General features: G+C 46.0%; 2 protein-coding genes across 2 annotated transcripts; both read left to right on the plus strand.

The window, feature by feature from the left end:
- The first annotated feature begins 16,745 nt into the window (after window positions 1–16,745).
- LOC125538580 (amino acid transporter AVT1I) lies at window positions 16,746–18,971 on the plus strand. The gene is made up of 3 exons (XM_048701844.2): window positions 16,746–17,094; window positions 17,216–17,826; window positions 18,064–18,971. The coding sequence occupies exons 1-3, from the start codon at window positions 16,896–16,898 to the stop codon at window positions 18,574–18,576; spliced, it is 1,323 nt and encodes a 440-aa protein (XP_048557801.1). The 5' UTR covers window positions 16,746–16,895; the 3' UTR covers window positions 18,577–18,971.
- A 2,173-nt stretch (window positions 18,972–21,144) lies between these two features.
- Window positions 21,145–25,659, plus strand: CNX3 (cofactor of nitrate reductase and xanthine dehydrogenase 3). The gene is made up of 3 exons (XM_048701847.2): window positions 21,145–21,353; window positions 22,436–22,567; window positions 24,764–25,659. Exons 2-3 carry the CDS (start codon window positions 22,466–22,468, stop codon window positions 25,337–25,339), a joined length of 678 nt encoding a protein of 225 aa, XP_048557804.1. The 5' UTR covers window positions 21,145–21,353; window positions 22,436–22,465; the 3' UTR covers window positions 25,340–25,659.
- The last annotated feature ends 316 nt before the right edge of the window (window positions 25,660–25,975 follow it).

Here is a 25,975-nt window from a genome sequence, read left to right on the forward strand (position 1 = left end):
ACATGCCTACTTGATATCTGTTTCAGCATGCTTCAGTTTTCACTAAGTCTGAGAACTGATTATGTTTTTGCCATGTTCACATGCTTGCAAATGTATTTTCTGATCCCTTTTGGCTCAAGGTCACTAAGGGACTTTTGTTAAGCTCTTTGAGTAGCTCCATGCCATGCTTTACTTTGTCATGTTCAGCACCTGTAGCATATACTTTTCATGCTCCAAAGTGTGCTACCTGATCTGAAATTCCAGACAAGTGTTAATTTCACAAAGTCTGAAATCTGTTTACCAAATGCATTTTTGCCATGCTTGTTTGAACCTACTAATGGATGAATTAGCCGTAGCTCAGTGCTAGTCTTTTGTTAAGCATCATGAATGGATCCCTGCTATGTATTTTGTTGTCATGTTTGAGTGCTGTAGCATGTTCATCTTGTTGCATTTAGATGGCTACTTGCTGTAAATCGCAGAACGTGGTCATATTTGAATTGCTTGCCATTCCCAAACCGTAACTCCGATTCCGGCGTTCTTTATATCGTTTTCAAGCGATTTCATCTCATCTTTGGAGTGGCCCACTTGGATTTTCAAGTTGAGGCTAGGTTCATTAATTACTTGTCAAATCTTGCATATGCATCACATATTGCATCCCGCATAGCATACCATGATTGCATCATATTGTTGGAGTTTTGCACGTGGTTGATTGTGTCCTTGTTGCTTGTTTGTCTTGTTTGGGTAGAGCCGGGAGACAAATTCGCTAACAAGGAGCCCGTTGAGTTTGCTTTCGAGGATCCAGTCAATTCTGACAACTTTGCAGGCAAGATGATCATACCCTCGAAATCACTACTATCTGTGCTATGCTAGATGCTCGCTCTTTTGCTATGCCTATGCTACGATGCCTACCACTTGCTTATCATGCCTCCCAAATTGCCATGTCAAACCTCTAACCCACCATGTCCTAGCAAACCGTTGATTGGCTATGTTACCACTTTGCCCAGCCCCTCTTATAGCGTTGCTAGTTGCAGGTGAAGATTGGAGGCCGTTCCTTGTTGGAACATTATTTACTTGTTGGGATATCATTATATTGCCATGTTATCTTAATGCATCTATATACTTGGTAAAGGGTGGAAGGCTCGGCCTCTCGCCTAGTGTTTTGTTCCACTCTTGCCGCCCTAGTTTCCGTCATATCGGTGTTATGTTCCCGGATTTTGCGTTCCTTACGCGGTTGGGTTATAATGGGAACCCCTTGATAGTTCGCCTTGATTAAAGCTTTTCCAGCAATGCCCAACCTTGGTTTTACCATTTTCCACCTAGCCTCTTTTTCCCTTGGGTTTCCGGAGCCCGAGGGTCATCTTATTTTAAACCCCCCTCCCCCCCGGGCCAGTGCTCCTCTGAGTGTTGGTCCAACCAAGCGATGTCCGGGGCTACCAGGGGCAACTCTGGGCTGGCCTACCCGACGTCTGGCTCATCTGAGTGTGCCCTGAGAACGAGATATGTGCAGCTCCTATCGGGATTTGTCGGCACATTCGGGCGGTGTTGCTGTATTTGTTTTAACTTGTCGAAGTGTCTTGAAGAACCGAGATACCGAGTCTGATCGGAATGTCTCGGGAGGAGGTCTATTCCTTCGTTGACCGTGAGAGCTTGTCATGGGCTAAGTTGGGACTCCCCTGCAGGGATTTGAACTTTCAAAAGCCATGCCCGCAGTTATGGGCAGATGGGAATTTGTTAATGTCCGGTTGTAGATAACTTGAACCTTAACTTAATTAAAATGAATCAATTGTGTGAGTTACCGTGATGGTCTCTTCTCGGCGGAGTCCGGGAAGTGAACACGGTGTTGGGGTAATACTTGCCGCAGGTTGCCCTCTAGTTACTCGTTCGCGCTTTGCCCTCTCTTCTCGCTCTCTTTTGCGAATAGGATAGCCACCATATATGCTAGTCGCTTGCTGCAGCTCCACATATTTTACCTTGCCTTACCTATGAGCTTAAATAGTCTTGATCGCGAGGGTGCGAGATTGTTGAGTCCCTGTGGCTCACAGATTACTTCCAAACCAGATGCAGGGCCTGATGATTCCGTTCCAGATGACGCGCTTGAGCTCAAGTGGGAGTTCGACGAGGACTCACGCCGTTACTATGTGTCTTTCCCTGATGATCAGTAGTGGAGCCCAGTTGGGGTGATCGGGACCGTGTCGCATGTTGGGTTGTTCTTTTATTTTGGCGCCGTAGTCGGGCCATGAGTGTTTGTTTGATGTAATGCTATTTATGTACTTTGATTGACGTGGCGAGTGTAAGCCAACTATGTGTCTCCCCTTTTATTATCTATATTACATGGGATGTTGTGAAGATTGCCTAACTTGCGACATTGCTTTCAATGCGGTTATGCCTCTAAGTCGTGCCTCGACATGTGGGAGCTATAGCCGCATCGAGGGCGTGACAAGTTGGTAATCAGAGCCTTCCCCGACCTTAGGAGCCCCATTGCTTGATCGTTTTTAGCGGCCGAGTTGAGTCTAGAAAAATGTTTTGAGTTATTTAGAAATTATATATCGGAGAGTTTAGGAATTCTTTTTACTCCCCAGTCTCCTCATCACTCTGGTAAGGCATCCTGACGTAGAGTTTTGACTCTTCTCTTCTCAAATTTCACAAAAAAAATTAGGATCACGCGGGTATCTTGGAATCGTTCCGATGGTTTTGTGACGAGAACATTGTTCTTGGTGCCTCCTGTCTTTAGGGGTTGTGGCAGTGTCCCGGGAGTTGAGCTCCGAGGCGTTGTCGTCACAATTTTATCGTTGCAGTTCTGGAATACCTGAGTTTAGTACGCCGACATCGAAAATCTCTTTTATGCAGTTCGTTGGTGAGATAACCTCGACGCCACCCAGTACTGGGGCGGGAGTTTGGGACTATCGCCATAACTTGTATAACGGATGCTTTTCTAAGGTTGAGGTAGATGGTTTCCAAAGTTTTTCTTGGTTATGTGTTGAAGGATGGATACAGCTGGATGTAGGAATTGCTAGATTTGGGTGAGATATTATGCTTCCCCTGTATCCCCAACACCTGATTGCATAACCGGAAAGGTTCGGGAGTTTCATAGGTGGGAATTCTTGTAGCTCTAGCTCTTCTTCCACGGATATTTGGTTTGAGATTGGGATTTCTTACCGAGTATTCGTTCTTGGTCTGTACCTTGTTGATTTATTTCTCTACCTAAATTCTAAGTGGCTTCTCAATTTATGGATATGTGACCATTTCAAGTGGAATGCTTCGTTCATTTTGTTCGGATGTGAAGACTATATGTTGCAATTTCAACCCGTTCAATTCAGCTTCATTTTATCTGCCAATGTGCTAACGGTTGTCAACCTCTTCAGGATGGCTCCCGCTAAGAGCACCAATCAGAATCAGAATCAGGATCCGCCACCACCTCCACCTCCTCCGGAGGCATGGCAAGCTGTGATGGCCGCAACCAATGCAAACACGCAATTGATCATGCAAATTCTTCAAGAGCGCAATCAAGCGAACCAAGGCAACCAAGGCAACAATCAGAATCACTTTGCTACACTCAACCAGTTCCTTGCTAACGGACCAAAGACTTTCAGCAATTGTGTTGAGGCAACTGATGCTGACGATTGGCTCATGGATCTGTGCAAGCATTTCGAGTGCAGTAACGTCAGGCCTGAGGACTTCGTCAAGTTCGCTTCCTTCCAACTCAAAGAGGCCAAGCTGCAGAATGGTTCCAACAGTACAAGGATTCCAGAGGAGGCTGTGTGATTACCTGGGATGAATTCCGTCAAGACTTCAAAGCTCATCATATTCCTCAGAGCATGGTTGAAAGCAAGCGTGAGGAATTCCGCAACCTGAAGCAAGGCTCTTTGTCTGTCTATGACTACAACAAGTTGTTTCAGAAGCTCGCTCGCTTTGCTAAGGAGGACGTACCTGATGAGAAGAGCATCATATAGCAGTTCAGGGGTGGTCTCAGAGAAGAAATCCAGCTAGCTCTTGTTCTCTTTGAGCCCTTGAGGTACGATGAGTTCTACAACATGGCATTGAAGCAAGAGGCCGCTCAACTGAGGTGTGATGCTTCCAAGAAGCGAGTCAGAGACACTACTCCTTCTTCCTCTACTCAAGTGGCCAAGCAGCAGAAGTATTGGCTTCCTCCTCCGTTTCGTCAGCCGTATCAGCAGAAGAGCAAAGGTGGCAGTGGATCTTCCCACCCACCCAACCCTGGCTTTCAGAACAAGACTTCGTTTCAAGCTCCAAGATCGAGTGCTCCGTATCACCGTCCGCTTTCAGAGGTCACGTGCAACAAGTGCCAACAGAAGGGTCACTACGCCAACAAGTGCTTCAATCAGAGGTGTCTTCCTCCTCCTCCTCCTGTGAGATCGGCAAGTACAGCTATGGTCAAGCATAACACCAAGTCTGCCAAGGTCAACTTGCCGAATGCAGCTCAGGCAGAGGACTCGTCAGATGTCATCATGGGTAACCTTCCTGTTAACGATATTCCTGCAAAAGTTCTTTTTGACACGGGTGCATCTCATTGTTTCATCTCGAGACCATTTGTTTCTAAGCATGAGTTGTCTTTACAAGATTTGCCTAGACAATTATCTGTTGTTTCTCCGGGTAAATTCTTGAATGCAAGCGCTATGGCTCCGGATGTTTCTATCACGTTGGGCGACTACAAGTTTCTTTCTTCTCCGGTGGTTCTTGGTAACTCGGATATTGATCTTATTCTCGGGATGGATTGGCTTTCTAAGCACAAGGCGCATCTTGATTGTGCAGCCAGGCAGATTCAATTGACTCATTCGTTTGAGGATGTAATTATCTTTGCCGCTCGTGATGATACCATCCGTCTGTTTTCTCTCAATGAGAAGGGTGAACTGGATGCTATATCGCAAATTCCAGTCGTTTGCGAATATCAAGACGTCTTTCCAGAAGAGCTTCCAGGAATGCCTCCGCACCGACCAGTTGAATTCGTCATCGATCTTGAGCCTGGCACGGAACCAGTGTGCAAGCGTCCTTACAAGCTCGGACCCGGAGAGTTGAAGGAGCTGAAGAAACAACTCGATGTTCAAGAGAGAATGGGTCTCATCCGGCCTAGTTCTTCTCCGTGGGGTTGTGGTGTTTTTTTGTGAAGAAGGATGGAACGGACCGACTTTGTGTCGATTACTGTCCATTGAACAAGAAGACCATCAAGAACAAATACCCACTTCCCAACATCAATGAGCTGTTCGAACAACTCAAAGGCGCCCAAGTATTCTCCAAGCTTGATCTCCGTATGGGTTATCATCAGATTCGAATCCGTGAGCAAGATATTCCCAAGACGGCTTTCAGGACAAGCTATGGTTCTTATGAATACACTGTCGTGTCTTTTGGTCTCGTCAACGCTCCTCCGACTTTCTCTCGCATGATGAACTTCATCTTCAACGCCTACACCAATGACTTTGTTTTGGTCTATCTCAACGACATTCTGGTCTTTTCGAAGAACAAGGAAGATCATGCCAAGCACTTGCGTTTGGTGCCCGATAAGCTCAGGGAACACAAGTTCTACGCCAAGTTCTCCAAGTGCGAATTTTGGCTCGATGAGGTTCTTTATCTTGGTCATATCATCTCTGCCAAGGGCATTGCGGTGAATCCTGAGAAGGTGTCTGCAATTGTGAATTGGGAACCACCTCAGAATGTGAAGCAACTCCGTAGCTTCCTCGGTCTCGCAAGCTACTGTCGAAGATTCGTTGAAAACTTTTCTAAGATCGTGAAGCCTCTCTCAAATCTTCTCCAGAAGCACGTCAAGTACGTTTGGTCTCCGGAGTGTGACATTGCTTTCAACACTTTGAAAGAGAAATTGGTCACTGCTCCAGTTCTGACTCCTCCTGATGAATCCAAACCGTACGAGGTCTTTTGCGATGCCTCTCTCCAAGGTCTTGGCGCAGTATTGATGCAAGAGAAAAAAGTTGTGGCATATACCTCTCGCCAATTGAAGCCCAATGAGAAGAACTACCCCACTCATGATCTCGAGTTGGCGGCAGTTGTGCATGCTCTTTTGATTTGGAGACATCTCTTATTGGGAAGAAAAGTGGACATCTTCACTGACCACAAGAGTCTCAAGTACATTTTCACTCAGCCTAATCTCAACCTCAGGCAAACTCGATGGGTCGAAATGATTCAAGAGTATAATCCGAGTATCGAGTATACTCCAGGAAAGGCCAATGTGATTGCTGACGCATTGAGTAGGAAGGCTTATTGCAACAATCTGATTCTCAAGCCTTATCAACCCGAGCTTTGTGAAGCTTTCCGCAAACTTAATCTGCAAGTGGTTCCTCAAGGTTTCCTCGCCAACCTTCAAGTCTCTCCTACCTTGGAAGACCAGGTTCGCCAAGCTCAACTTCTTGATGCTATGGTGAAAAAGGTGAAGATTGGGATTGCCAAGAGTCAACCCAAGTACAAGTGCTACCGCCTTGATGACAAGGATACTCTCTTCTTCGAGGATCGTATTGTTGTGCCCAAAGGTGACCTTCGTAAAGTGATCATGAACGAGGCTCACAATTCTCTCCTCTTCATCCACCCTGGGAGCACGAAGATGTATCAGGACCTCAAGCAGGCTTATTGGTGGACTCGAATGAAGCACGAGATTGCTCAATTCGTGAATGAGTGTGATGTCTGCAGAAGAGTGAAGGCAGAACACCAAAGGCCAGCTGGTCTCCTCCAACCTCTTGCCATTCCAGAACGGAAGTTTGATCACATTGAGATGGACTTCGTGACTGGGTTTCCAAAGTCCAAACGTGGCAATGATGCTATATTCGTTGTCATCGAAAAACTCACTAAAGTGGCTCACTTTCTGCCTATCAAAGAGTCTATCACTGTAGCTCAATTGGCGGAGCTCTATACCTCTCGAATTGTCTCTCTGCACGGTATTCCACAAGTGATCTCTTCAGACCATGGCAGCATCTTTACCTCCAAGTTTTGGGATTCTTTTCAGAAGGCCATGGGCACCAACATCCGCTTCAGCACAGCTTTCCATCCTCAAACTAGTGGTCAAGTCGAGCATGCCAACCAGATTCTTGAAGATATGCTTAGGGCTTGTGTGATCTCCTTCGGCATGAAGTGGGAGGATTGTCTTCCATATGCTGGATTCTCCTACAACAATAGTTTTCAAGCAAGTTCGAGCAAGGCCCCATTTGAAATTCTGTATGGCGGGAAGTGCCGTACCCCTCTCAACTGGTCCGAAACCGGTGAACGTCAGCTTTTGGGAAATGACTTAATCACAGAGGCAGAGGAAATGTGCAAAGTCATTCGAGATAACCTCAAAGCAGACCAATCCCGCCAGAAGAGCTACTATGATAGTAAGCACCGTGATTTGGCTTTCGAGATCGGAGATCATGTTTACCTCCGTGTCTCTCCAATGAAAGGTACTCATCGCTTCGGTATCAAAGGGAAGCTTGCCCCTAGATACGTGGGACCTTTCAAGATCGTCAGCAAGAGAGGCGATCTCGCCTATCAACTCGAGCTTCCTTCAAACTTTGCAAATGTGCATGACGTGTTCCATGTCTCTCAGCTTCAAAAGTGCTTCAAAACTCCTGACCGCACTATCAACTTCGAGGACATTGATCTCCAAGAAGATCTCTCTTATCGTGAGCACCCCGTTGCTATTCTTGAAGAGACTGAACGCAAGACTCGCAACAAGTCAATCAAATTCCTCAAAGTCAAGTGGTCACACCATTCCGACCGTGAAGCTACCTGGGAACGCGAGGATCACCTCCGTTCTGAATACCCGGCGTTCTTTCAGTCCTAGATCTCGGGACGAGATCCTTTCGTAGTGGTGGAGTGTTGTAACACCCCGGATATGATTTTCCCAATATGTACTCCAACTCTTGCCATTTCCGGTGTTAAGTTATTTTATTTTCTCGGGTTCGGGTTTTTGTCTCCATGTGTTGTTATCGTTGTCATGCATCTCATATCATGTCATCATGTGCATTGCATTTGCATACGTGTTCATCTCATGCATTCGAGCATTTTCCCCGTTGTCCGTTTTGCATTCCGGTGCTCCGTTCTCCTCCGGCGGTCATTTCTATCTTTCTTTCATGTGTGGGAATTAAACATTTCCGGATTGGACTGAGACTTGCCAAGCGGACTTAGTTTACTACCGGTAGACCGCCTGTCAAGTTTCGTACCATTTGGACTTCGTTTGATGCTCCAACGGTTAACTGAGGGACCGAGAAGGCCTCGTGCATGTTGCAGCCCAACACCCCTCCATTTTGGCCCAAAACCCACCAAAACCCTCTCCATCATCTAGAGCGTTCGATCACGATCGCGTGGCCGAAAACCGCACCTCATTTGGACTCTCCTAGCTCCCTCTATGCCTATATAAAGACACCCCCGAAAAATCTCCTTCTCCTTCCCCCCGAAATCCCTAGGTCCATCTCCACCCGCCGCCGCCGGACAAAATCCGCCGGGCTGTACATTGTCCGACCCGCGCCGCCGTCGCCACGTCAGCTCCCACGAGCCCCACTTCGCCGCGAATCGCACCCGGCCCGCGAAGCCCGCCGTGGGCCCTCCACGACGCCGACCGGGCCCGAGGCTCCTCGCCTCTTGCCGCCTCTCTTCCCCGAGGCCGGCCTCCCGGAGCACCGCGCCGCCATCTTCGGTGGCTCCGCCGCCGCCCGGCTTGCCGCACCGGGCCGCCGCCGCAAGCCCGCGCCGGAGCCGCTTCCGGCGACCGCCGTCGCCGCTCCATCCGCCTCGCGCCGCCATCTCCGGCTCCGGTGCCCGACCGCCACCGACCTCCTCCTCGTCCGCTGTTGCTTGTTTGTCTTGTTTGGGTAGAGCCGGGAGACGAATTCGCTAACGAGGAGCCCGTTGAGTTTGCTTTCGAGGATCCAGTCAACTCTGACAACTTTGCAGGCAAGATGATCATACCCTCGAAATCACTACTATCTGTGCTATGCTAGATGCTCGCTCTTTTGCTATGCCTATGCTACGATGCCTACCACTTGCTTATCATGCCTCCCAAATTGCCATGTCAAACCTCTAACCCACCATGTCCTAGCAAACCGTTGATTGGCTATGTTACCGCTTTGCTCAGCCCCTCTTATAGCGTTGCTAGTTGCAGGTGAAGATTGGAGGCCGTTCTTTGTTGGAACATTATTTACTTGTTGGGATATCATTATATTGCCATGTTATCTTAATGCATCTATATACTTGGTAAGGGTGGAAGGCTCGGCCTCTCGCCTAGTGTTTTGTTCCACTCTTGCCGCCCTAGTTTCCGTCATATCGGTGTTATGTTTCTGGATTTTGCGTTCCTTACGCGGTTGGGTTATAATGGGAACCCCTTGATAGTTCGCCTTGATTAAAGCTTTTCCAGCAATGCCCAACCTTGGTTTTACCATTTGCCACCTAGCCTCTTTTTCCCTTGGGTTTCCGGAGCCCGAGGGTCATCTTATTTTAACCCCCCCCCCCCCCCCCGGGCCAGTGCTCCTCTGAGTGTTGGTCCAACCGAGCGATGTCCGGGGCTACCAGGGGAAACTCTGGTCTGGCCTACCCGACGTCTGGCTCATCTGAGTGTGCCCTGAGAACGAGATATGTGCAGATCCTATCGGGATTTGTCGGCACATTCGGGCGGTGTTGCTGGATTTGTTTTAACTTGTCGAAGTGTCTTGAAGAACCGGGATACCGAGTCTGATCGGAATGTCTCGGGAGGAGGTCTATTCCTTCGTTGACCGTGAGAGCTTGTCATGGGCTAAGTTGGGACTCCCCTGCAGGGATTTGAACTTTCTAAAGCCGTGCCCGCGGTTATGGGCAGATGGGAATTTGTTAATGTCCGGTTGTAGATAACTTGAACCTTAACTTATTAAAATGAATCAACTATGTGAGTTACTGTGATGGTCTCTTCTCGGCGGAGTCCGGGAAGTGAACACGGTGTTGGGGTAATACTTGCCGCAGGTTGCCCTCTAGTTACTCGTTCGCGCTTTGCCCTCTCTTCTCGCTCTCTTTTGCGAATAGGATAGCCACCATATATGCTAGTCGCTTGCTGCAGCTCCACATATTTTACCTTGCCTTACCTATGAGCTTAAATAGTCTTGATCGTGAGGGTGCGAGATTGCTGAGTCCCTGTGGCTCACAGATTACTTCCAAACCAGATGCAGGGCCTGATGATTCCGTTCCAGATGACGCGCTTGAGCTCAAGTGGGAGTTCGACGAGGACTCACGCCGTTCCTATGTGTCTTTCCCTGATGATCAGTAGTGGAGCCCAGTTGGGGTGATCGGGACCGTGTCGCATGTTGGGTTGTTCTTTTATTTTGGCGCCGTAGTCGGGCCATGAGTGTTTGTTTGATGTAATGCTATTTATGTACTTTGATTGACATGGCGAGTGTAAGCCAACTATGTATCTCCCCTTTTATTATCTATATTACATGGGATGTTGTGAAGATTGCCTAACTTGCGACATTGCTTTCAATGCGGTTATGCCTCTAAGTCATGCCTCGACACGTGGGAGCTATAGCCACATCGAGGGCGTGACAATCTCCCATTAGAAACTTGGTGCCAATGGGTCTCTTCTTCAATGTACATGGTATTAAGCTCAGCTAGGATGTCCAACTTTCTCGTATAAGCCTCCCCACAAAGATCATATTCCTCCTCCAACTTTTTTAGCTCTTGCAATTCAAGTCTGATGAGATCTTTTCTGATCTTGTTATGACCAAATATATTAGATCCCCAACCCTTGAAGAACTTATTAATTCTCTTCAACTTGATATTTAGAATATCGATAGGATCACTAGTATAGACAGGCTGGGACCAGATTTCTGTCACCAGAGGAAGAAAGTCTGGGTTATTTAGCCATGCATTATCGAACTTAAAGCATCTACTCCCAGAGGCTCTAGATGAAGCCACACCCCCATCTAACAACAAGGGGTTATGATCAGAAATTTCCTTGACCAACTTACAAACAGAAACAAGGGGATAAAGGTCCTCCCAGTCTGATGACATGAAAACCCTATCCAATTTCTCTAAGGTAGGGTTCTCTTATTTATTCGACCAAGTATAGCAGCCGCCTGACATATCAATTTCCCTCAGACCCAACAGGTGTATAACCGAATTGAACACATCAGAGAAATGAGACATGGGGGTTTTCTTTTTTTTCCCCACTATGACGAAGAATATTAAAATCTCCCCCCACTATATAGGGGATAACAGTCCTATGACACATCGACGACATCTCTGCTATGAATTCAGGTTTGCTTTCATCCTGTGCAGCCCCATACACCACTAGCAAGGCCCACTTATAGTTCTTACTCTTGTCGAAGAGGTCAATTTGCAGGATAAATTTCCCATGCTTCACCCGCAAAAAAATACAACATTGGTGCATTCCTGTGGTTGGTTGATCGTATACAACACCCGCAAAAAAAATACAACACTATATATAAACGATAGCAAAGCCGTCAGAGGCAGAAGCTCAACAAAGACCGAGTACTACATAGAAACAACTACCACCGATCATAAATGATAGTGAAGCCATCAAAGGCAGAAGTTGTCGCTTGACGGACGATGCCGAGCCGATACGATAGGCGGGCAAAGTGAGCGAGACCAAGACGGACCAGACGTGGAGTGGCAAAGGGGGCCTACTATATGTATATGTGATTAGTAAACGATTCAAGACATCGAACAAAAATCAAATGAACTAATGAACAGTGTGTCCACAGCGGAATGTCATTCTTAGTTGGCAGAAGGCCATTGCAGGCTACGACAGAAAGGCCGTTAATCGATTGTATACTTGTGATCACATGCTAATTTTTTAGGTAACGATGAAAGACGATTGTTATTTGGCGCAAGGTCACTTTTTATTGAAGTTAATAGTGGAGGAGATTTAAGGTATATGTTTAAATGACCGGCTTTCGTACCGGTATCCATGGATGCGTCTGGACGTATCGACAGATGGACACCATATCTGTTCCGAGGGTCGGCATTGTAGAAACCCTTATATTTTACTTAGGTTCGTCGAACAATAATGTTGTGGGCAGTAAGGTTTGTCGAAAGAATAACATTTTGCAGAATGGTTTTGTAAGCAAATCGGAAAGATCTTTTTTTAAGCGCCACCGAAAAGATCTCATGCATCCCATTTCTTCATCTGGCCAACATGGGGCACCGGGGCGGGTGGCCAACCACGCCCAAGGCCCACCCCACGAATGTCAAATTGCTTGTTGAAAGCAGGTGAACAGTAGTCCCCCCCTACAACCGCCCCACTAAACGTTAGATTTCGGCCGTCCTACTTCTGCCGCTGATAGTGCTCAAGTTTTTTCTTTTCTTTTTGGAGAAAAGCTTAGCATCAACCGGCAGGTTGCAGAGGGATTATACTTCTAAAACATATGCTCTGCCGCCACCCAAGCATGGTTAGAATGAGGAGGGGCGGAGAGAGAGAAGTCGAGACGAAGGGAGGGGGGCATCGAGCGAAGGGAGTTTCCAATGGGCTTCATGCAAGAACGAGCCCAATAAACCACGTGACAGCAATTTTGCTGCGGGAGGAGCTGCCCCAGCCCGTTAGCGGTCCGTGTTAGCGAACGGAGCTGGATTAGGCGTGACTCACAGCTAATCTAATGGTCTGAAATCCTCAACAGTCACGATCAAACGGTTGGAAAAGCTTGTAGCCTGAGAGGGCTGGAAAAATGCTCGGTTATAATATATTTAAATGCGGTGTCGGCGTGTCGCAATGGTTTACGATGGGTTTATGTTTTACAACAAAACCTATGTTGCAAAAAAATTCTGCAACAAGACCTCGTTGAAAACAAAATTGCAACAAAACATCAGTTGCAAAAATGTTTATGCAATAAAACAGTTATTACAAAAATATTCTGCAACAATACATGTGTTGTAGAAATAATTCTGCAACAATACCATGCCAAATACCTGTGATGCAACAAGATCTTTCTAAAATGGAGAAGGCGCGCTTGCCAGTCAATGAGGCAGATCCGACGGCTCTCGACCCGGCTGATCTAAAAGATCAGCCGGCGGACGCGTAGCACGCCCCTTCTTAGGCAGATCCGATGGCTCTCAGCCCGACTGATCTTTAAAAAAAAATCAGTCGGCGGACGCGTAGCATGCCTCTTCTTTTTGCCAATCTTCACATCAGTGCATCGCTCCCAGAGGGCCCGGTACCAAGTTAAGATCCGTATTCCAAACTGGTTCTATGCATCGGAGTGTTTTTTTTAACATCAGTACAGACGTAAGCGCTCATACATACGCGCATACACTCACCCTTATGAACGCACACACGCATACCCTATCCCTATGAGCATCTTCGAGAGACTGAGCCGGCATGTTATCTTGAAATTTGCGAGCACCGAGACTTGAGCCCTGGTGAACTGGGAATACCACTGTCCTTCTAATCATGCAACCACAGATCGCATCCATCAGAGTGGTTAGTACTCCCTCCGTTTCTTTTTGCTCCGCATATAAGATTTGGTTAAAGTCAAAATACACAAAATTTGACCAAATTTATATAAAAAAATATAGACATCTACAATACTAAAACTATATAGTTTGAAAATACGTTTCATGGTGCATATGATAATATTGATTTCATATTGTAAATGTTTATACTTTTTAATACTCCTTCCGTCCGGAAATACTTGTCCCGAAATGGTTGTATCTAGACTTATTTTAGTTGTAGATACATCTATTTTATTCATTTATAGGACAAGTATTTCCGGACGAAGGAAGTATAAACTTAGTCAAACTCTATAAAGCTTGACTTTGATCAAACCTTATATGCGGACTAAAAAACGAAGAGAGTATAAAAAGATTGCAGGAGAGTGGCGAACGTATACGACGAACCCCTTTTGACCCGTGCACGGTACTTTTACAGTTTTACTACACCAGCTAAAAATTTACTTGGCCTTGTGCCGGAGTACACATTTCGGTTTCAGGTCGCGGTCGGGCGCCGTGCGCGCGCGGCTGAATAAACAACGGTTGTAGAGGACCGGACACGATATGGCGCGGACAAAAACCTCGGTGCCGGTGGTGGGGCGATCAAGACGAAATACACGGTGGCCGTGACTCGATCGTCCCACCAACGGCCGATATATCGCGCACATGGCCACGGCCTTTCTGAACCGCAAGGACGAGTTGGCCACGATGTGCTATCGCGGCTCCTAGTGTGCTCCTACGTTAGCTCTCTCTTTGAGAGAGATGTTTTCGGCGACGTGTACTCGTGTATAGTGACCAGTGAACCGCTGTATTTTTGTGTTATCGTACATATAGGCAAGATCCATTGGGAGGTAATTCCTCGTTGATGACATTGACGAACTGTATTTTATTTACTGTTAGTACGAAAGACAGAGTACGGAGGCAAGGATCGTCTTGGTTTATGTGTTTGGCGTTCCCTCCTTGACCCAAGCTCAGTGTCTGTTTGGATTTGAGCCAACGCCCACTTGCCCTGTCAACAAATTGATGCTCACTGCTTGTTCTGCGTCTGCTTGGATGGGAGCCAATTTATTTATTGACGGGCGCAGTTCACTTTCACACCAATTCCTCGAGAAGAAGCGGGTGGCCAAATGTTCGCCAGTGGTTTGGCTGGCCTAGCAGCTTAATTCAAACTTACATCTCGCTTGCCTCCTATGAATTGAATTCGACTCCATTTTGTTTGTGAGAAACTTCTATTCTATTCATGTTTAATCATGACAATACAGCTAACATCAGAAATAATAAAAATTATATTCAATTTTATAGACCATCTAACGACGACTACAAGCACTGAAGCGAGCCGAAGGCGCGCCGCCGTCATCGCCCTTCCCTCGTCGAAATTCAACTCCAAACTTAATTCCAAAAACATAGTATTTGAATTTGATTCTGAAAATATTTGACTTTGTCCCCTTGACCGAAACGGTTTCTTGGAGGTATTCTGCTGGCATTTCTTGCCTAGAAGAAGGGTGGTTGGTATTAATAAAAGCTCATCATGCATCCAGGGAGATATTAATAGTGCCACATTGCTGGTTACATGCATGTAGCCGGGGGGATACTGTCCATGATTGGAGTAATAGACTGAAACCATGGAGCTAGCAAGGTGACGGATCCCTCCCAGCACACGGGAGATTTGTCGTTCACCTATCGCATTGGTGCATTTGTCGTTCACTTGTCGCATCGGTGCGTTCTTTTTGTCGGTGGTTGATCGTATACAACATGAATTCCGGGTCTTGGGCCACATTGCTGGTTACAGCGTGTGAACGGAAATGGCTTGGTGTAAATGTGTCATAGAGTGTGATTGTGTGCAAACATTTGCGACCGGCGGCTTATCGGGCAATACAGGGGAAGCTGGTAACACCCCTGGCCAGTAACGTAGCTAGGATATCGGGCCAGCTTTAGGGTACTGTGGCTACAGTGTATTACATTACACGTCTGTAGCAATAAACAAGCCTAGGTTTTATCCTCACGCCTCGGGCCAAGGCCAGGGATGGCCTGAGGCATGTCTACGCCCAGTTATTTTGAATGATTTGAAGATTGCTCGCCACACCCTGCCTCGCGTCCCGTAGTTATAGTGATATGACATTGTTATTAATAACATCTGCTTTTCTTTAGTCACAAATAACAGTGAACTTTATACACATTTACCACGTGTTAACGTGCCGTTGGACGAGCCTGGCCAGCGGTGACGGCATATCAGGGCTCAAGCCACACACGAGGCACTACTCCCTATGTCGTGGTGCGCCACAGAAGTAGTAGCTCAGTGGTGCGAACCACTAGGCTGATAAAACTAATGCTTGCACGTGAGCGCTAGCCACGGCATGCCCACTCATGCAACCTAATCAAGAGGCTTTCCTAAATATACTTCCTTGAACTACTCCAGCCACAACTATTTTGGTACAGAAGGAGTAATATAGTAGGAAGCGGATTAGGAGCACTCGGGTGCTCCACCCCCCTATATTTAAAAATAATTTAATAATTCAAAAAAGGTTAAAAAAATCTTAGATATATTTTTGAACCAAATATGACTAGGTATTGTGCTCATATAAAATGTTTGGCCAAGGAATAATTCTCGTTGACTTCAGGGCAAAAAACAAATTTATGACGACAATATAGCATGAATAGTAGTTGTATCTAGCATCTTTTGGGAAATCTTTGACCCCGGATACAATAAAAGTCATTTCCTATTTAAATCTTTTTATACGAGTGCAATACCTGGTCATGTTTGATTCCATAAAAAATTCCGAAATTTTTTGACTTTTTTTAAATTACTAAATTATTTTTGAATATAGAGGGGCGTAGCACCCGAGAGCTCCTATGCATTTTCGTAGTATAGTACTCCTAGTTACGGGAGCAACTAAACGGACCATGTGTACATAGTGTAGCTGCATGCGCACGTAAACGGTCGGGAGCAACGAAGGCTACGTTACCCATTCCATTGAGGTTTCCTCGGATTACCCTCAAAAGAAAAAGAAAAAGGTTTCCTCGGATCCAACTCATATGATAAGACGAGACGTGACATCCTACAAAGGCCATCCTTCGGGGATACTAAGAAAGAAGGGTGAAAAGAAACTCTACTCCAAATCTCCAGTCCCTGCGGAACGAGATGCTTCACATAAAATCACACCAGAGCAGCATGCCACATGGCAGATCTAACGCCGCAGATCCCGCGGAGTCTTGCTCTCGGAGTTCGCAACCGCATGGGCCGCGCGCGCAGCGCACAAGAGCGAGCTCCCGAGCCGTGTGGGCCTCCCGACTCGTGACCCGTCGTCGGCGCCGCACGCAGGACAGGAGGAAGAAGCCGAGGTAGGGTTCCCTTTTATACAGCCGCGGATCAGGCCGCAGCCGCAGCGCCACATGCTCGTTGCGCTCTCTCTGCTCCCTGCCCCCTGCCTGTTCCATCCGTCGTGAAAATATTTGGTCTTTGCTAGAGCTTCGTTAGAGGAGGCGTCGCCTAGAGGTGGAGGTAGGATAAGAGTAAGATGGCCATTGGCGGAGCGGCGCCGCACGACTCGCCGGGCGGGCTACCGGGCTTCGAGCAGCCACTCCTCCACGCGCACGGTGGCCTGCTGCCCGGCAAGGACCCCGCGGCGGCGCACGACCACGAGGCGCAGTGCTCGCCGGCGGCCGGCGGCGCGACGTCCCTGCGCACATGCTTCAATGGCCTCAACGCCCTCTCCGGTGAGTCCGGAGCCCGAATCTTTCTTCCGTTGCCTGCAACAATCTGTATCTTCGGTACGGCCATGCCCTTTCTTGACAGTGTCGGCCCACTCTGACTGACCGGTCGATGTCGAGGTTTCAGGCGTGGGGCTGCTGTCCATCCCGTACGCGCTGGCGGAGGGCGGGTGGCTCAGCCTGGTGCTGCTCCTCCTCGTCGCCATCGTCTGCTGCTACACCGGCCAGCTCCTGCAGACGTGCATGGGCGCGTCGCCGGACGTGCGCGGCTACCCGGACATCGGCGCGCGCGCCTTCGGGGCCAAGGGCCGCTTCGCCGTCTCGGCCTTCATGTACGCCGAGCTCTACCTCGTCGCCATCGGCTTCCTCATACTGGAGGGGGACAACCTCGACAAGCTGTTCCCGGGCGCCAGCCTCAGCCTCGGCGGCGTGCTCCTGCTCTCCGGCAAGCACCTCTTCATCGTGCTCGTCTCCATCGTCATCCTGCCCACCACGTGGCTCAGGAACCTGGGCGTGCTCGCCTACGTGTCGGCCAGCGGCGTGCTCGCGTCGGTCGTGCTGGTCTTCTGCGTGCTCTGGGCCGCGGTGGTTGACGGCGTCGGCTTTCAGGGGAAAGGCACCATGCTCAACGTCAGCGGCCTACCCACCGCGCTCGGACTCTACACTTTCTGCTACTGCGGCCACGCCATATTCCCGACATTGTGCAATTCCATGAAGGAAAAGGACAAGTTCTCCAAGGTAATCACTAATCAATGAGTGGCCTATCATTTTAACGCCAGCCAAGACATTCCCAAACTGTTCATCATTGTATTTTTCTTGGCGTTTTAACGTGCAATAGATCTGATACTAAAAAACATGTGACAGTGACCTAACAGTGTTCTATGCTGAACGATGTCTCACTTCCCTCAACTAAAAAGTACAGTAGATTGAATGACTGAAGATTTGGCATGTCTGTCTGTTGGAGTGCATTGACAGGTACTGGTCATATGCTTCGTGGCATGCACCCTCAACTACGGATCCATGGCCATACTGGGCTACCTCATGTACGGCGACGACGTCGAGTCTCAGGTGACCCTGAACCTCCCGGAGGGCAAGCTCAGCTCCAAGCTAGCAATCTACACGGCGCTGATCAACCCGTTCTCAAAGTACGCTCTGATGGTGACCCCCGTCGCGACAGCGATCGAGGAGAAGCTGCTTGCTGGCAACAAGAGGTCCCTCAACATGCTCATCAGGACCTTCATCGTCATCAGCACGGTCATCGTGGCCCTCGCCGTCCCCTTCTTCGGCCACCTCATGGCGCTCGTCGGCTCGCTCCTCAGCGTCATGGCCTCCATGCTGCTCCCGTGCATTTGCTACCTCAAAATCTTCGGCACGGCGAGGTGCAGCAGGGCCGAGGTCGCGCTGATCGTCATGATCATCGTTCTCGGCTCCTTGGTTGCCGCAAGTGGGACTTACTCTTCTCTGCAGAAGATCATTCACGAGTTCTGAAGTTCTGAAGATCATTCACGACTTCAGATGATGGTGGCGGCACCCCTCTGTCCGTCTGCTTGGTGTTGTGCGGCAATGCAAAATTTCCAACAGCGCATCTGAACTGAACAGCAGCTACGTAGTGTTGTCTCGTGTCATGGCAGTTTGTAGATGAGGCAGGGATAGTACAGAACGGATAGTTCTACGCTCAAAATGTACTTACGTTCGAGATGAGTATTTCTGTTTCTAGTAAAGCAGGTAACTGCATGCTATTGTAGGACGGCACTTCATCGGCATTCCATGTTATTGTAGTTGTGCGGATTTCATTTCCTGATGCTTGCAGGTATTCCTGTTAAACACTAGACTGTCTCTTGTACAAAAAGTAGTACGAAAAGCAATGGAGTACATTAAGTCAACCATTTTAGGCGAATGATTCTCCTTTGGTGGTTAGGGGATTTGACTGGTTGTATGCATCCAAGAAAGGCAGAAGCCGCAATTTAGTCGTAAAAGAGATGTAATCAGCGCACAACAACAACAACAAAAGAGATGCAATCAGCCACGCTTCAAGACAGACAAAAAACTACTATGTATGTATAAGAAAAGGGAGGAAATTACAGAATACAAGATACAACCACTTCGATCTGCAGCAATCATATGCGGATCAGATGATCCAACCAGGAGGAGCTACAAAGGAATATGGAAACTGAAACCGGCAAAAGCTGTGCGCTACACGGGCGGCGGGCATCAGAAGGAGAAGAAGCCTTCCTTGATGCAGAGAGCGCAGACGAGGACGGCGAGGCCGGCGCCGATGCACTGCGTGCTGGACACCACCGTCTGCTGGTACGCCAGCACCGTCATGGCGGCGCCCACGCACCCGAGCAGGAGCCCCGTCATGTTCCGGTCCATGCTGCCGCCGCTCGGTCGTCTCTTGGCCTCCCTTCCGCGGCTGCCGGTGCTGCTCTCGATCGACTTCTTCTCTTGTTTGTTTGGATGCTTCTGCGAGTCTGCGATGGGAGGTGGTGGGGGTTGGGGAATTAAAGCTCTGAGGTCAACGCCTTGGTGCGTTGCTGGTGAGAGCGCGTGGAGAGGGTTGAGCTTATGGAGGGCTTCGAGGGTCGCCCGGGGGTGCCGTCTGTCTTTCGGAGCCGGGAAAGACGTTTGCGGCTCGCCGGCGTCGCGGCTCGTCTGAACGCCCGTCAATTTTGAACTAAGCATTGTTTGATTAGCTTCACTGTTTGCTTTTGATTTAATATAAATCATTTTAGCCTTTGTAGGCGTAAATCATTTTAGCCTTTGTAGGCGTAAATCATTTTAGCCATATGTAAACTGCCAGAAAATTGATTTTGGGTCAGCTAGTTTTTTTTTCCTCATCGATTTCTGCTTTGAGATTTGCGTTTTTTTTGGTGAGTTGTCTTGACCTGGGTTTTTCGACTGATCACAAATTTGAGTGTCAATTCCTCAACTTTCTCAAGCCCATTACCTGTACGATACGGCCCTCCTCTCTCTTCCTTTGTTCCTTTCTGTTTCTATTTGTTTTTTTATTTGTTTTTTTTCTGGATATTTTTGGGATGTTCGGTGCGTGTACATCTTTATCTTTATCTTTACCTACTAATAAAGCGGCTATCGCTTCTGGTCATCCGTCATTAAAAGTACTCTTCAAGTTGATAAAAATTACCCACCAATGCCACCCATAAGTAGAAAACGATTCAATTTTTCGGACCAAAAATCGCCGCCTCCTTCATTGTTTTTATAGGGGAGCGACGAGTAGAATACACAGAAAAACGAGTGGCAGAGTGGTTGGCTGGTAGATCTTCTTTTCTCATTATGTTTTCTTTCTTCTTTCTTCCTTAAATTAATTCGTTATTTTAATATTCTAAAAGTTGCAAGTTTTTAAAAATAAAATGTTTGATAAATCATAAAATATATGTGAATTCAAAAATGTTTAGAAAATCATAAAAAAATTGCAGATTCAAAAAATGTTGGTGGTTTTGCTTTTTTGTCTTTTCTTTTCTCATTATGTTTTCTTTCTTCTTTCTTCTTTAAATTAATTCGTGATTTTAATATTCTAAAAGTTGCGAGTTTTCAAAAATAAAATGTTTGAGAAATCATAAAATATATTCCGAAAAAATGATCGTGTATTCAAAACATATTCCGAAAATCATGATCGTGTATTCAAAACATATTCCGGAATATGAAAAAAATGTACAATACATTTTAGAAAATGTTCACAAAAATAAAAATAAATATTTTGTTTTTTTAATTTGTTTCCCAATTTTAAAGAAAAGTTCATCGATTCAAAAAATGTTTGGTGAGTAAAAAAAATGTTAATGAATTTGAAACCGGTTCATACATTTAAATAGTTTTGTAAACAAAAGTAATGTTCTCAGGTTGCTTCGTTGTGAACGCGCCTGAATCCGGAGGAAATCCGCGACGACTCTAGCGACTCCCAACTTCTCTCAATTTTGTTTTTTGTTTTTTGAGGATCAACTTCTCTCAATTTTTGGCCCGTGCTCACTACGCAAAACCAACCGCACCCACGGGCCGGCCGGTACATCTTTCCCGTGGGCCTCCCGCGCCTGGCCCGAGTAGTGATCGCAACCTTCTGACCCGCTGCTGCCTTTCGTCCGACCCACCGCCGCGGCACCGCCGACCGGACGAACCCTTTCCTCGACGCCGCCCTAGGAATAGGATCTGCGCCGCCGTCGCCCAACGAGCCGCCCGTCGTCGAGTCCTCCTCGACGCTGGTCGAGGATCCAGTCCACCTGGAGCTGCACCAAGGACGCACCCCCCGGACATAGGTAGGCTTCTCTCGCCTCTTGTGTTGGGTACTCATCGAAGCAGCAGGCGGAGGGCTCTTCCCCCATTCTCTTTGGTTGCATTATATGGTCTATCAGGCTTCCATCCCGTATTGAGTGAAATTTTATGGTGGTCTTTGCGAGAGGTATGCTTGGTGGGGAATATGAATGCTCCATTTTATTGTTAATTTTCTCCCCATATGAACAAAATTACAAAAATTACAATACACCCAACTTGACATATACGATCAGGTTACTCACCATATAGGGAATATAATCCACCTTGGGCAGCTAGACATTATTGTTTGAGGAATAGGCAGACGTAAGTTGGCATTGCCATGTGTTTCCATGGGGAAATTATGAACTTTTGGCAACCAAACACAAAAGTTGGGATTGCAGATCAATCCCAATTTCATAAGAATTTGAATTGGGCCTCCAAATTTGCAAGGACAGCCCCGTTCCACAAGCCAAATGGACATAGGCGATTTGGAACTCAGGGAAGAATTAAATGGACATAGGATTTCCTGAATTTCTACATGGATTTGGATTGTGTCATGTTCTAGAACTATTTGTGGTGGTGGTACTGTGGTAGGGTGGGGGGTAATCATGTTATACACTCAAATGAGTAGGTTTTCGTCACACATTCACCTTGAGCTACGAAACACGGATACGGCAGAAAACCAGTCTATAAGAGGTGGATACTGCCCGGATATGCTGATACATCTGGATACATCCGGTGCAATCACTAATGTCTTGGTGTGTCTTGCTCATGCAGTCATTGTGATTTGATGAGCTTGGCAGCTTGCACGTGCAGTTATCATGATTTGGTGAGCTTGAGTGGTGTGTTGGCTCGTGGGATTGGAAAACAATTATGTTCCCGTTCCTGCATAGAATCATTAATATCTATATTGTTTTAGTATCTATATATATGAAAATGTATCGCTGCATTTTTAAAAAGTTGCCGTTTCGCGGTATCTGTATCATCATATCTGGGCAGCCTAGCCTTGGAGTTGTTATTAAGACTTCAGGTAGAGAGTATCTCTGTGCTAAAATTTCTCTGTTTTCTGTTTACTTATTCCTTGCAGAAGTGTAAACTGTGCGGCAATTGTTTACACATGTCCATCTTTCGCTTCATTCTCCCGAGAATAGAAAGAAGTAGAGGCTGGAGATGCTTTGCTACTGGAATCCCTTCTGATTCTATAGCGGAGCTCAATAGGGTTAGGTTTCTTCACTCTCTCTTTAAATAATTCGTCATGTGTAACCTGTTCTTTTCCTTTACTGTTATTTAGTCATCTTATTGAGACTAGACATGGCTAGATTACTAGACATATTTGTCGTTTGATGCTTTGGGTAATGGCAATTACGTAATTGCCGTGTACGTGCATGTGGTGTTTTTTTGGTATCTTCAGGTTGGGTGTCCAACATGATCATGATAGTTACTTTTCCCTTTATGCCTGAGCTGTAAGATAACCATGTCCTATTGTAGCACGCTTAAGTTTGGTGAATTATAGTCTACTACTCCCTATATGTGGCAAAAAAAGGCTGAAATAGTGCAGCCTTGGACTCTTCCTGTAGAACACATCCAGAAATCAGGTTATATGTATCAAATGATTTACACCACGAAAATTATATTGACTAATACCCAAATGAACTATAGGACATGGACAAATCATGGCTTCAGACAAAATATAGATAATATATGTGAGAAAGGAAGTTTCTGTTCATGGCTTGGGTGCACGGCACATGATAACAAATTAACTTTGTCAAAGAAGAGGTAAAACATGTCCTAAATTAAACTAAAGCAAATTTGTTTCTTCATATGCTCAGGGTATAGGAGGATCTTCAATGGCAAAAGAAAAATGGGACATCCGAATTACCACCCAAACTGCAACCTTGATATGCGTCTTTTTTTCAAAAAAATTGATGGGTAGCAAAAGTTATCAGCAGATATATCCACTCGAGCAAAATTAAGCAAATTCATGATCTAGCGTTAAGCAAATAGGGTGCACGCAACAAAGAGGATTAATTAGGCTATTTCCATATCACAATGTTACTTCCAAAAAAAACATGGTGTTATTCATCTGATTCAGAATAATATTAATTGGATAAAATTTAGGAAAACCATGGAGCCGTGGATCCACTCATTCTGACCGTCAGATTCATGGACGGGATCGGTGCCAAGAATCACAGTTGGGCCAACTTCTCTTGACCACTCCTGTAATTCCAACTTTCAGAAACAACTGACTGAAATGAACATCTAGTTCAGTACAAATTCTGGAGCTGCATTTTTTTATAACCAATAATAGAAACTTACAGCTGTTTTGTCTATATATTATTCATTCTTCATCCATCATGATCATGTGTAACTTTTCTCAAATGTGTCTAACTTCCAAAGATGTCAAAATATTCTAGTGCAGTTCATGTGCTCTAAACAAAAGAAAAATGTTTGAACAGATGGCTGCCAAATCGAATCGACTGAAAGAAATCCCAAAGTACTACTATTCCACTTATACATCCATCCTTGAATAACATAACTTCATAACTTTATAATAAACAAATAATTCAGTGTACTCATGACAGAACAAGGATATGGAATCCCATTAATGATGTTCTAGACACAAATTGTATAATTGGAACACCAAAAAGACAATCGAAGCTAAAGGTTTATGCATTGTCTTTTAAAATGTATACACAGTACTTTGCTTGACTTAAACTATTATGACACTGATTTAGAAAGTAAGAAAATCCAAGGTCTGGTACTACAGTGCAGGTAAAGAAAAAAAAAACTGTAGTTACAACCTGATTTCAAGTCCTTGCTGACAGAAATGTGGTGTTGCTAACAAAACTGTTACAGCCTGACAAAGGAGAAAGAACAGCTATTGTTAGCTACAGCCTACAGGATTAAAACACAGTTTGTTTTATCTTAATCGTCTATCCAGTGAAAACAAAGATACTGAACACGACTTAGTTGAGAACAACATGAACTTTTGATTGTATGTCCTGTGAACCAACATCACCGGGAAGATTTGCTTAATAAAAGAGGTATAGTTTATTCTTACTGGATGTGGAAACTAAAGATATGAATTTCCATTTAATCATACTAAAACATGTTATAATGATTGAGGACGTCCATAAGTAGATGACTCACTTGAAATGTGGTGAATGATTAGGGGTATAGATACTTTACTATCCAGTATGTTTCATTTTTCCTCTCTAAGCTTTCCCAATTTAGAATTTACCAACTGAATCTGTTTCCTTTGGTTCTGAATTGTAGTATGCAGAATTCTTAAAGACAAAAAATCTACACAAACTAATATAGGTTTCTGACTTAGTCATGAGTATTGTGAACTGTCCTCGTACTAATATATTTGGTCATTGGGCATTAATAATTATCTTGAACTTTGTAATTCCAGGAAATGGAATCGATATTTGGCGAATCTCCTTCAGCCAGCCCTTTGGGCTCAAATCCTCCGCAGCAAGTAGTCCATCCCACTCCTGCAGCCCGGGAGACACAACCGGGTCTTACCCATGTTGATTGCAGTGGCCAGGCAAAGATGGTTGATGTCTCACCCAAACATGACAGTGAGAGAGTAGCTATAGCCAGTTGCAGGGTCTTGCTAGGCCAGAAGGCATTTAACTTGGTGGCGTCAAACCAGATTGCCAAAGGCGATGTACTTACTGTTGCAAAGATAGCTGGAATAACTGGTGCGAAGCAAACTAGTAACCTCATACCCCTGTGCCACAACATTAATCTCTCCCATGTTCGTGTTGATCTCACTCTCAATGAAGAGGACTCTAGTGTTGTCATAGAAGGGGAAGCCACCACTTGCGGGAAGACAGGGGTTGAAATGGAAGCAATGGCTGCAGTGACCATTGCCGGACTGACGGTTTATGACATGTGCAAAGCAGCTTCAAAGGACATATGTATAACAGATATCTGTCTCCAGCACAAATCGGGGGGAAAGAGTGGAAACTGGTCCAGGAATTAGAAGCTTCAGTTGCTTTTCTGAGGATATGAATGCAGGCCTGAATTCTGACACCAGAAGGTTTTGATTTGCTTTAAATTTGTGCACACTAGATGTTAAATCTTTGAGCCATCAGAGAAGGTTATTTTGAATTCCCTGCCTGTTAATGCACTGCCCAACTGGTTATGTTACCCATGGTTTGTTGTGCATTCTCCATTGCTGCTCATTGTACACAGACTGGTATGCACATGTCAACATAAGGTGGAGTAAGTGAAAGTTGAGAATAAATATGTTGACATTTTTGTGTCCTTGGTTGGAAGAGTGCATAAAGGCCAGTTTTATTATACGAACGCTCTCTCTGCAAATTTAGTATCTGAGTCCTTTATCATTTTAGGTTCCGACTTGTGTAATTGTTAGTTGGTGTGATGATCTCGATAATATTGATCATGGCGCATGTGTTCTTTTTTATTTGATTACAAGGTGGAAGAATGCATCTCCTGGATAACCATGGTGACAAGAAGTGAAGTAGTGAACCATAGAGTGATTGGCTGCACTTCATCTTGTACAGTGAACCATAGAGTGATTGGCTGCACTTCATCTTGTACTCCGATCGACTTAGTGTGTATATAAAATACTTGACGCCAGACGGTACAGAAGAAG

Source organism: Triticum urartu, chromosome 2A (genome assembly GCF_056163025.1).
Source record: "Triticum urartu cultivar PI428250 chromosome 2A, HENAU_Tu73, whole genome shotgun sequence".
NCBI lineage: Eukaryota > Viridiplantae > Streptophyta > Magnoliopsida > Poales > Poaceae > Triticum > Triticum urartu.